Source organism: Poecilia formosa, unplaced genomic scaffold (assembly GCF_000485575.1).
Source record: "Poecilia formosa unplaced genomic scaffold, Poecilia_formosa-5.1.2 Scaffold8, whole genome shotgun sequence".
Lineage (NCBI taxonomy): Eukaryota > Metazoa > Chordata > Actinopteri > Cyprinodontiformes > Poeciliidae > Poecilia > Poecilia formosa.
The window spans coordinates 4,216,415-4,229,618 of NW_006799947.1; the positions used below are offsets into that span (position 1 = coordinate 4,216,415).

Sequence of the window (13,204 nt, forward strand, 5' to 3'; positions counted from 1 at the left end):
ATTGATAAAATTAATATGGTGGGGGATTTATTTCACTGATGTTGGCACACATAGGTTATTATCACACTTGGAAAGTGATAACATGTATACTTTAATACCAGCTTAGATTCAATTAGCTTTACTCAAAGAATCCACAGACCTGTCTACTCCTGTAGTGATACTTCAGACCTTGTGTTGAAAAATGGCGTTGAAGGTGAAGCAACAACAGAACTTCCCCATAAATATATTTCAGACCCTTACACATTTCTATACATTTTTTTATACAGCAGATATTTCTTTGTCTGATATTACTATGTCTACATTAACCTTATACAGCCCCGAAACCTTTGGTGATCTGCAAAAAGTTAAAATAAACCCCTTTTTTTTCAACCGTTAAAAATAATCAAGTTTTCATTCAGGCACATTGAAGGCCGTCTAATGTTTCCAACGGGGTCCTCGGTAACCCGGAAGCTTCCTCTCACATGGTTTTGTGTACATTTACCGGTTGCTAAGAGCACTTATCACACTGTCACAGTAGTTTCTGCTTCCCTTTTATAGCAACAGACTAAAAGACGGGTTATAAGAAGATGAAAGTGGTTGCGTTAATCAGGTAATAACAGCTCTCTGTTTTTTGTTAGCAGAACGTCAAAACCAGCATCTTAAAGAGGCTGCCTTCATTCAAACTTCGACTATTTGCAACACACACCGCTTAGAATAATTTAGAAGTTGTCATAAATGCCTATAGAAAAGTATAAATTAATTCAAGCGTGATAGTTGCAACTCAGTCCTTATAATAATAGATTCACTCTTACTGCTGTAACTCTGCCTTTACCTTTTTGCCTGTTTGTGATGCTGTGTGCAGTGGGGGCAAAGACAGCTGCTACAACATGATGCAGTGTGTTGCTGCTGGACACAAGATTGTTGCTCTGGCCAACCTGCGCCCTGCTCACACAGGTGAGGAAAATGTTCTGACATAGCTTATTTGGATCCACAATGATCCTCAGAGGGTACATATTGTGTTTGGGACAGCCAGTACGCTTGTCGACATGCATTTGTATATGTCACAGAAGTATTACACTTTGCCCTTCTCTGTAATTAATAGGTTGTGTTAATTTTGCTTTTTTATATATATGTATTTTTTAGTTGCATTGTTTTAGGGAATTTCCATTATTTATCATTCATCTCTTTCAAATATAAATATTTTATGATAAGTAAAGTTATCATTTTTATCAAGAAATAAAATGTAAAACATATTTTGCATAAAATATAGATATTTCAGTACAACTTTGGAAGTTTTTGTTTGCTGTACTGAGAAAATTGGTTCAATTTACAGATATAACAACAATACTCTTTTCCTTTTTTATGCATAGTATTATCTGTACCCAGATAAAAGGTAAAAGGATGGCTGGTCATTAAAGGCTGACAGGCAGGATACACCTTTGCATATTGTCAGAACATTGCAGGGCAACACAGAGACACACTGGACCAACAAACATGCATTTACACCCTCACCGTGTAATAACTGCATGTTTTTGGACTGGGAGGAAGCCGGAATACTCAGAAAGTAACTTCACACACAAGGTGAACATGGCAACAAATGTAACTATTGTAAAATGGGATACACACTCTGGACATTTATTATTTTTATTTATTTATTATTATTATTTTATTGACCATCATCTGCTTTGTTCTTCACCCAATTCACTAGGAAGATTTCATTAAGTACATACAAACGTAAATATGCCAATCAAAACCAGCAGATGCTTTAATTTACATGTTTTTTTTGTTTTTTTTTTTGTTTTTTTTAAATCAAATCATAGTTGTTCTGTCTCCAGCCTCATACAAAGCATGTGCCAAATAATCAGAGAAATGGTGAAAATTGTTTTATGAAATGGGGGTATTATGTAAGTTTGACTTTTTAAGCTTTATATAATGTTATAATGTTATTCCCTCATCAAACATACCTGGACTATCACTTTGATTCTGTCATGGAAGGCTAATTCTCCTGCGGTCTTAGCAAGACAGTCAATTTCCACAAAAATCCACTGTAAAAGTTCATACAGGGTCAATGTGACCCCACCAGACTGCACACAGAGTAAAATGACTCTGGCTCGGTTAAGGAATCCTTGACTATCCTGTGGCAGCCACTTGACTAAACATGACTAAATGTTTGCTCCCACAAAGGTTTCACCTATTTCCACAAAGATTCTCCTCAGAGCTATATTCGCCAGCAGTGCTATTGCCTCACTGAGGACCCCTCTCCTGTTTCTCCACTACTCAGCTCCACCAGACTAGCAGCAGCAGCAATTAGTTGGAGTTTCTTAAAGAGACAGAGGCCCAATTTCAAGCCACCAAATTATGAAGTAAAATTTCTTTTACATTTTTTTTTTGATATGTATGTATTTTTATATCATCTGAAGATAACTCGGTTGCTTGATTGTGCTAAAAAATGGCACTGTGCTTGAAAAATACATTGTAGTACTCAGAAAGCAAATCTCAGATTTGTAAGAACAACATGTGACTGCATCAGGGTGGAATCATGTCTAAGAATAGGGATTCAGAAGTAATTACTCACCAAATATATTATAATTATCTTTAAATTATTTCTTTTTATATTGTGGTTTTCTGTAATAATGTTTACAGTAAGCCATGTCAAAGTGGTATATTGCTAATTTACAGTAACTTAGCAATATACAATGGTCCTTAACTAAAATGGTAATTTTACAGTGAATGGCTCCATTGTTGATTTCAGATTTTGATGCACTTCTGCTAGCATCCTTTTTTTTAATTTCCAAACACATCTTATACACATTGGGGTGACAGAGTTTTAGTTTGTCCTGCAATCTGTGTCCATCGTTGTGGAGCTACAATCCATTAGCTTGCCATCATCAGCATGTGAATGGGAATGCCTGATATCATTGTAAAGCATCTTTGAGTGTCCTGACAATGTACCATATAAGTCCGATGTCATTTCATTCCATATATGCACTGCCGTCAGATTTTGACTTCAAAACACTTTCCCTTATGCTATAGATGAATTGGACAGCTACATGTACCAGACGGTGGGTCATCAGGCAATAGAGCTGTACGCTGATGCGATGGAGTTGCCTCTTTATAGACGTACCATACAAGGTTCCAGCCTGGACACGAGCAGAAATTACAGTGAGACAGAAGGGGATGAGGTGGAAGACCTGTATCAGCTGCTGTACCTCGTTAAGGTAGGTTTTATCTCAAGAAGAATTTATGGATTTTTTTTTCCTCTTTGTTTTTCTTACCTCATCATCTCACAGTAAACTACTTTACAAAGAATTGAAACTACTGAAAAAAAAACGGTTTAGAAATATTTTGTGTTGTACAATGGCAGTAAAAAAAAAATGGTGTTACATGCTAACTGCAGCCCAATCAGTTTTAAATCATTGGAAGAGGAAACCAGGCACAGCCACCTGAAACCTGCAGCCTATACTGGAATCTGAAAATGTTGATGAAGGTTTCAATTAATAAACACATCTTTTTCCTTTAGAACCCCTTTTCATAACGACTGGTGTCTGTATGGCCTTGGTGGAGGCTACTGTGGGACATCATTCTGCATGACGGAGCTGGACAGGTCCTTGATCTTTTTGCACAAGCACAAAACCTCTGTAGTGACATGGCTGCAGCATGTTAAGTGCTGTGTGGAAGAATCCTCACACCCAAACTTGATAGTGCTACGAATAATTAAATGTCAACAGGTGACGTTCACGTCACTGCTAATTAAATGGTTTCCTGGGGTCTTGGTGCTACTGTACTTTCAGCCATAGAGAGACACACACACCTCCAAATTGCGCATGTAAACTGGTTGAGTGAAGAGACCCTTTCAGAAGCAGAAATACATTGCAGTATTTTGGAGTATTTCATGCAGTATTGAAATATATTACAATATATTTCAAGGGTGACATTGGTGAATATTATTTCCTTTCGTGAGAGGAGTTGTACATTTTTCGTGTTACAGTTTTTTTTAATTTAAATTTATTTTTACAAATCTTTTGCGCAGGATCAGATGGCATACAGCACTTTTTTGCAGAAACTATCCTAATCTGCATTGCTGATAATATAACCAAACCTTTTATTGGTTTATTCCTCCACAACAAAGCTAGAACTGGCGATGGACATGCAAAAACCTCTTAAATGTAGGACAAATATCAAGATTTTAAAGAAAAATTACAGTGCATATGGGATGCCTACGGTGGTAGCATTATGGTTCAATCAAATGCGAAGGGAGCCCTATTGAATGGTTCAAAAGATCTGAGAAAAAGAAGTCTACATTTTTTGCAAATATCCATACTTAGTTTAGTGAAACTGAACTGCGAAGCAGGATTTGTGGCTTACGAAGTAACTTCTGTCTCAGCTTGAGGTTTGTTCAGTTTTATGAGCTACATTCACTTCTTATCTGGGTCTGTAGCCCAGGCCCCGCAGGTCTTGACCCCAACATGTCTGATCTAGGATGTGCGGGATGGTCTGCTTCCAGATGTCTCTTCAAGTTGCTGTGTTTTGCCAGGTATTGTTGCTCCACATGCTTCGCAAAATGCCTTTTTTAAGATTTGAAACGATTCCATATGTTCACCCTTTTCCTTCTTCTTGGTGACGGACGCTTACTTCCTGCTGCTCAAGAAGATTCAGTCTCACATGCTTTTTTTCCAAACCCTTTCCATCCAGTTTTACGCTTTTCTCATTGTATTTGTTGTCCAAAAAGGTCAAATTACTTTGGCAAGTAGACATTTTCACTATACTTATCATAATTCCAAATGAGCCTTTTATTTACTTTTAGTCTGGTTTTGCTAAGAAAAGGTGGTTGATAAATGTATGCAACGTATGAATGATGTATGATGGAGTCTAACCATCTGTTTCCTCATACTGCCGTAAGGAGCTGCTACTTATGTTGTAGCATCAGCTGAGCTGCTGCACTCTTCATAACACCTGTTATCATCTGCATCTAATCTGCTCAGAAGAGTAAAAAGTCGTGTTTGTGCTTTTAGTCTGTCTCATTTAGTATGCCATAACTTCACTTGTAAGTGTGGTACGTTGCCTCTCCGTCTCACTCCGGAACAATAGTATGCATGCTGCATCAGTTCATCAAAGTTTTATGTGCAAAGTTGGAGAGAGGTGCCCTTCAACAATGGCTTCACAGGAAAAGTTCAAAAATTTTTTTTCATCTCAGTTGACAGAAGATCAGATGCAAAAATTAATCACCGAATGAATATTTCATCAAATAGCCCGTTTGCTAGGACGCTGAGAAAATATTCATTTGATGGCAAATTATGTATGAGGACCTCGGTGGTCCGGTGCGGTGCAGGGGTGGCTGACTGACAGCTTTGAGATAAGTGCATGTGTGGTTAACTCAGCGCTGCCTATCTGACCGCCTGCAGCCATGAGGAAGCTACCTGGACAGAAACTTCAACCGCGGCAAAAGCTCTTCCTGCTGTCAGCGCAAACAGTGTGCGGGGATTGATCCTGTGCAGAGTAACGCATTATTCCCGCCGCACCCCTACACAACCTCCTATTTTAGCCAGATACATCAAAATTTAAACGCCTCTTTTGGGAGTGTGGAGTTTGTTTTTCAGATGAGAGCTGGCTCGATGTGCTGGAAATAAGACAGATAGCGTTTTCTCGTGGTCCTTTCTAAAGAGCTGATGTGGAGACATGTTTATCTGGAACGCAGGGCTGCTCTGGGGTTTCTGCATGTTCACACATTCAGACCTAGTGGCAAGGGCCAGTCAGAGTGCCCGTGGGCATTTCAAACCTTCAGCCTGCCCTTTTTTTTAATTTTTTTTTTTTATCATCTTCTAAATAAATCGCCCAGTTTTACACACACTTTTAAACCGAAAACCTCTTGATGTAGTCTTCGTGCTGTGATTATATGCAACTTCACACAGCCTGCTTTCTGTTTTTTATGCCGTCTCGTAATCATTTACATTTAAATATTTCTGTTGCATGTGAGGCAACACCATCCTCGCCTGTGGCCATTTCTCTAATTGCAAAAGCCTGCTAATTTCCCATTTCCAGGGCTCTTCTGGCCTGACCTCTTCAGTCTGACTGGCCATAGATCAGGGCAGTTGGACTCCCATGGGGCCCTTGTAGGCCTGCAGAAACTCCAGTCATGTCCCCATTTACCCTTCTCACCGTCATCAACAATCCTTCACCATAAACAACAGGCTTCCTCTTTTGCTTACTGAGTGATGGCAACCATAAGAGTACAACTTGATGGCTCAGATTTCAGTTTCAGCTGCTGCTCTCTGAGTTTCCTAGTTGGATCTTGTGCTCTGCATACATATTGTGGTCAGTTTTATTTATATTGTCAACTTTCCTACAAAATTCAACTTTAACAAATTATTTACATGTCTTAAGGTCATTTTTAGTGTTTTAAGGTTCACTGTTTTTCTTATAAAAACAAACAGAAACAATGATTTTTGGGGTTTACAAAAATTTTACATATTGCTGAGAGAATAGATTTTGATAAAACTAATAGTAAAAACATTTTTGCTATAAAATAAAAACAATATAACAATTAAAATGATAACTTAAAAGCAATCAATTACTTTTTTATTATGATTCATAGAACACCTTTTATAGAGGAATGTGATAAAGTGCTGTGCAGAGGTTAAAAGGGACATAAAACTAAGAAAATGCCACTTTGAGCAAACAGTAACAAATAATAAAAAGTGTTGAAGAAACACTAGAAACAAATGTCAAATAGGAAGAAATAAATGGAATAAATAACTAATGAACATTTTAAAGTTACTCCTTAGAAGGTTGAATTATTTTCAAGCTACAAGCTTATATCTGGCAAAGAACACTTGCATGTAGATGAAAGATTATTTTTTTTTTCCCTCTTCCCAGATCCAAAGTTGATGACTTTTAAAAGCGGATATTCTTCCCCCCTCCTCCTCCTCTGTTCGCGAGGCTGGCAGCGCAAACTTGTAGCATTAGCCAACAGTGCCATCTATGGATCATTCCCATTCTCTGCTCAAGCAAAGTTGTCTGAGAATGTTTTAAGCCATTCAGAAAATTCAAAGGAAGAGATCATATTCTTCAGAACCTTTGTTGATAGAGGGGGAAAAAATCCTCCAATTATATTAGAAAAAAAATGAGCTACCTTTCCCTGGCAGTGGCAATATTGGCAGAATGACAATGTGGCTCTTTAGTTGGCCTCTTTGCTCTCATCGCTGGCTGTGCATGGCAGCACTTCTTTGAAGTGTGTAACCTGATCAACATGCAAGCCACGCCGTACCCTGTCTCATCCTGCTAGGTGCTGATCTTTGAACTCTTCCTTTGAGAAGCTGAAATAACAGTTTGGGTGAAGAAGTTTTTGACGTTTTTTTTTTTTTTTTTTTTTTTTTTTTTTGCTTGAGGCTGCATTTTCACAGAATAAATTGCATCTTTGTGTCATCTGGGAAATAAATCTAAGACACTTGAATGCAGAAAGATTTTTATTTATTTTTTTTGTTGTGGTTTAGGGTTTAAATACTCATATTTGCTTTCAAATGGAAGCGCTGTCACCGCAGAGGCGCATGAGTTACAAAATGTTATTTTGCGAGTTGTGTGCCCATACTTGACTGTGAGGTTGGTCTGCTCTGCTTTGTGTGATCCGCTCTGATGTGTGATACAGATCAACAGTGTCAGTCACCCCTGGCTGTAACGCCAGTCTCCCCACTGCCCAAAGCTTGCAAAACCCCTCATATTAGTCATATCGCATCCCTCAAATCTTATATCCTTCTCTCTGTGTTCTGTGACCTGACACAGTGGCTCTTTGTGCCCCGTGACCCCTGTTGTGCGTGTCCGTGTGTGTGTGCGCGTTCCATGCACCCTTGTCTGTTCAAGGTCATTTCTAATCGGGGCCCCTGTTACATGATAACAGGTCTATCTCTGTTCTCACTGCACACCTTTCCACAAGCTCGGCCTCTTTCAGCACTCCATGTTAGACGGAGGTGTTCTCACTCCTCTCAGTAATCCATGCACTCTGTTTCTCTTCCCTAGATCCAACTCCAAACAGGGCAGATGCCATGGATTAGTAGCTATTAGCTGCATTTCTTTTTAGAGACATAAACAATGTTTTTGGAAGGACGTCAACGTGTACAGCACATTGCAAAATTATTCAGTTTTTTTTTTTGTAGAAACCCTGTTTGCTGCAACTGCAGCTGCAAGTCAGTCAATTTTGCTTTGCACAACAAGAGAGTAACATTTTTGCCTGTTCTTCGCAAAATAGCTCAGACTAAGTCAGTTTAGGCTGCCCCAGTCTGAAGGCCTTTGCAGCCTTTAGCATGTTTTCTTCCAGAATTGTCTCGTCTTTAGCTCTGTTAAAGAACTGCATCCCCACAGCAAAATGCTGCCATCACCGTGTTTTAAATTGGATGGGTAGTCGTAGTTTTCCACCACGGACAGTTGAATTTTGATCTAATATTACCAGAGAGTCTTCCACCTCATAATGTCTCACCTTTACGGCTTGAGACAGACTGCAAACATAAATTCAAATAGCTTCATACCAACAATGACTTTTTCTTAACCCTCTTCCATAGATTTCCAGAGTTCAAAACTACTTGGCATACTGAAATACTCTTCCACCTGAACAATTAATCTTTGCTGCTCCACTAGACTTATCATAGGTCTTTTGGATGCTTCTCTTATTAATATTCTCCTTGTCTGACATGTCGGTTTAGGTAGATTGCTGTATCTTGGTAAATTTTCAGCGGCACGACGCTTCAAACGATGTTCACTCTTAACCCTCCTTTAAAACGCTCTTCAACTTTCTCCCCAACTTTTCTGCTGTGTCTATTTACCTTCATTTTTCACTGATGTTCTTATCAAACCTCTAAGGCTTTCACAGAATAGTTGGATTTTTGCTCAGCCTTACTCTGTTTACAAGTGAGGCACCTTCTGAAGATAATTGATTGCAGTGGATTTTATGTGAAGCTTTTATATTAGAGGGTGTGGAATTGATATCCAGTCCACACTTTTCAAACTACATTAGGTGAAAATGTTTGATATTATGCATGATTTCACCCTAAAGTTTGCGGTTGCAACATGACAAAATGTGACACAGTTTGAGGGGTATGAATACTTTGAGATGTAGGAAATGAAAATGACGCCATCGCATCGACTCTGCAACCTTTGAGCTGATGAATAAAGACAAAGACATTTAAGCTCATTAGAGTGATGAGGAACAATACATGATATCTATGCACATGTTCTATTCCGCCAGCTCTAATTAGCCGGCCTGTAACGTCTCTGTCACAGCGAGACCCCGCTTACAGGAAGACGGAAATGTTACTTTCAAATCTAATTTTTTTTTAAATTGTTTAATGTCTGACTTCTCAGAAATACAACTTTTAAAATAGTTTGTTCTGTTTTAATGGGTGATCTTTTTTCTCTTTCCAGAGGTGGAGGGGTGAGATGAGTTGGGAAAAATCTTGAAGAGGCAGACAGACCTTTGGCCTTTGTAGATTAAAAAATTCCCTCCCTCTCATGTGGGTTAAAACACCTTGTGTTTAGTGAGATAATCCTTCTGTTGAACTCACACACACTCTTTCCTCCTCTTCTCCATGTTTCCCCTGACCTTTATTAAATACACACTCCACTTCCCCCCCACTGACGGTATGTTATTGACATCCGCACACAGGAGCGGGGCCCTTGGAGATTGTCGAGGCAGCCCATCCACAAGTCCAAAGAATTATCTTCTTTTAGCCTTCCCTCTTTCTTTCTCTCTACCTTTCCTCAACTTTTTCTTCCTTGCATTGTTGTCGCACTTTCATCCGGACTCTTCAGAAGCCGAGACGCGTGCGTCCTGATTGAGGTGCCTCCTGCTGTGAAGAGAGAAGGCAGAAGAACCGAAGGTAGAGGAGAATAATGGAGAACGGTGGTGAAGGGAGGTGGAGGTGTCTTTGGTTGAACCAGGAGCCAAGCGGTATTGATTAGGCAGCCGAGGTGTTGCGAGACAAGATGTTGAGGTGCAGTGTGAACCATGAAAGGTGGAGGAGGGGGGGCAGGTCAGAATCAAACACCCGACTCTTCTCTGATTACCAGCATGGTGCCGCATTAGACGTACATCGGGGGCTCAACAGGAAAATGGATTTCTTTAAAAAGCTGGTTAATACATAAATCATGACCTCTGGGGTCACCGTGAGGGTTTAGAAGATCTGATCGATAATAAAGCTAATGCAGGCTTATTGTAGGTGGTTTGTGGTGCAAAGAGACATCTAAATGGTGTTATTAGAAGTCGCTCGCAAGCTGTTTTGGGCCAACAGGCAATTGTTTGTGCAAAGTTTTTATTGTTAGAGATGCAGCTTGAGAAATCTTAAAATCATGAAAAAGTTTGAGTGTTTTAGTTTGTAAAGTGAAACAGGGAATCTATCATACATTATTGCAAGCATTTATTTCAGCTCATTTCAATTATTATGACTTCAGACTAATGAAAAATCACAAAACATATGTCCACAGAATATTTAAATATTGTCTCAGATTCCTGAAAAACATCATTTTAAATGTAGAAATGTCAGTGTACTGAAAATAATGTCTATGTATTTTAAAATACATTCACTCAATACTTAGTTTTGTCTCTTTTTGCATAAATTACTGAATCAGTGCATTGTGGCATGGAGATAATCTGCCAGTGGTTGCTTTTATTATAGACTTCAGCTCATTTACGTTGTTGGATTTTTGTTGTCTTCTTCTAGACAATACTCCATAGATGTTCTGTGGACTTAATGTCAGCCCAGTTTGCTGGCCCATCTAGTAAAATGACCATGGTCATTCAAGCAGGAATTGGTGCTTTTGGCAGTTTCTGTAAGGGTTTTGCCTTCATAATCTTCTCAAAGCTGTAGCCATAAATGTTGATTTTCTACCACAGTTATTTCTGCCACTACATTTCTTACTAATATCATCTTTTATTTGATCAGTTTCAATTTGTCTAATTGAACCATATAAAAAATAGCACTCCTTATACTGAATTTCAGAAATAAATAAACTTTTTTTGTGGCATTCAGGTAAGTTTAAGAATGTATTACAGTTTCCTCTCACGAAGGTTCCTTCAAGCAGCTGGATCTCCGGTGCCGCCTCTCTGTGATAGTCCTTGTTATCTTTTCCTCAGCTCTAAGATTCTTGTATTTGTGTTGGTCGACAGGCTTGTTTTGCACTTGAGGAAGGATAGCATTAGCAGTGAGATAATGGCGCTGTGTATTGTTCGCTTGGCCGTGTGGAAATGGTGGGACAGGATCTATTAGATGCAGGCCCATTTCCCACCAGCTGACGCTACCGGTTAGCCGCAAACATTAGATAAAGAGCCGAGCCTCCCAGAGCCTTTGTAATTTGTTTGTGTTTTTCTGCTTAATGTACTTTGCTCAATCTTGTTTAGCGATGATGGAAGCTGATAGTCTTATCTTGCCTTGCCAACGGCATGAGCCACCACAAACTGCTAGGTTTGAGCATTGTCCCATTGAGGAACAGCGTGTTTTCTTTTGTTTTTGTTTTTTATCTTTGTTTTCTGGTGCTATTTTGATGTTAAAGACATCATGGAGCTTGTTTGCACTGAAGTTTTTGGGATTGAATTGACCCTGGAAGAAAATTATGGTGATCAAAATGATATTCTCAAATTTCCCTTTTCTCCCTCTCTAGGAATTTCATCTTTTAAATCTTTTAAACTTATGAGGTACGCACAGCTAGCTTAATGCTATCTGCCTCACACCATGCAATAAGTGAAGTCTTTCACCTCCCTGCCAATAATCTTCCCACATTTTAGAGGGATTTTGTTCTGTGAACCACTCTCCCCTCAAAAATATTTGTTGGAGGCTTCATCATCTTCCGCAGTTAAAACCATCTATGAAAAAAAAAAATACAGTCTGGAGCTTGAAGAGTAAGTTAAACCAGTATCAGTGCTGTGATTTCTTCTCTCCCTCTCTCTCTGGGGATCAGAGGAGGGGTCTTTGAGATCTTTGAAGGATGCAGGATAGGAGAGTTATAACGCTAAAAGCTGGGAATATAAGCTCAATCCGAAAAAAAAAAAAGAAAGATTTTTACAATTTGGAGCTTTTGTGTGTAAATGGACATGAACACATGACCGTGTGTACACCCTGCGGACCAGGCGTTTGCTTTGGGCCATAAAAAAACAACTGACATAGTTTGCCTCTCTGTGGCGCTGGATTTTGCTCTTTGATTCTGTCCCTCTCACTTTCTGAAAGCAACTTCCTGTATCAAATGCCTTTTTTCCTCCCTCCAGCCAAACGGGAATGTTGATATACAACAGCTCTGGGATCATAACTTTGTTTTTGTCTCCCAGAGAAAGCTCTTGCTGCAATGTTTACGACTTTACCAAAAATTATGAGTTGATTAAGAGCAAACCTTTAGTGACAGTTTGATTGAAACCTGGTAAGATGTAAGTTTTTTTTTTTTGTTTTTTTTTGCTAAAGCTGCATAGATTCAACCATCCATAACTGTCTTCTGCTTCTCCATTTAGTTTTCACTGTGTGTTGATAAGGAAAGCCTCCTTGTCCTTGGCCAGCTGAAACAAAGACGCAGTGCTTGCTTTGGCCAAATACTCGTTCCTCCCTGCCTGACAACTGTCTGGGCGTGTGTTTACGTAGACGTATATATCTTAAGAGGAAACCCAGCAAATGTTAATCTCACTACATTTCCAACCCCTGATGAATTTCTACATTTTCCTGTGATGCGTGGAAAATGTATTAGTCAAAAACAGAATTGTTTTTGTCAAAAACAATTCTGTCTCTGTTAATTCTGTCATTTGAAATGAATGCTGTAGTAAACTGTTTACATTCATATAAATTACATATGATAACAAAGTTGAACACAGTTTGCAGGTATCAAAATAAGGCTGGTACCTCCAAGTGGAGGCTGAAAGTCCCTTTCTGCTTTGCTTTGTGATGTTAGATAAAGTCTCAGTAAATTACCCCTTGTCTTAACATGCCCAAATACAAACTCAATAGAACAGAATGCCACCGTTGCACCTCCATGAATAAATTCAATATTTTTCCTTCTTTGTCAGCGCACACTTGCCTGTCACTCCTCACATTTCTGGTTGATGAGCAGAGCTCATTCATCGGCCTGAAGAGACAACATGTCATGTCGTATCCTCTGTTGGCTGGTCACACCTGCATCGCAGCCTAAGCGGAGGATTATGCTCTTCTGTGGTCTGCTTCTTCCTTCCACGTCCTCATGCTACATCATCTTTGGAAGTTTATGTGCA

The 13,204-nt window shown here is 39.2% G+C and overlaps 1 protein-coding gene across 2 annotated transcripts in view; it reads left to right on the top strand.

Moving 5' to 3' along the window:
- Positions 1–428: 428 nt before the first annotated feature.
- Positions 429–13,204, top strand: part of dph6 (diphthamine biosynthesis 6) — a 77,795-nt gene continuing 65,019 nt past the window's right edge. For both annotated transcript variants that reach the window (XR_477963.2, XM_007576212.2), the window contains exons 1-3: positions 429–589; positions 842–933; positions 3,013–3,197. Coding sequence is in view for 1 of the 2 variants with exons in the window: in XM_007576212.2 (XP_007576274.1) it covers positions 567–589; positions 842–933; positions 3,013–3,197 (300 nt within the window). In the remaining variant the exon portion in view is untranslated. The remainder of the gene's footprint in view (positions 590–841; positions 934–3,012; positions 3,198–13,204) is intronic.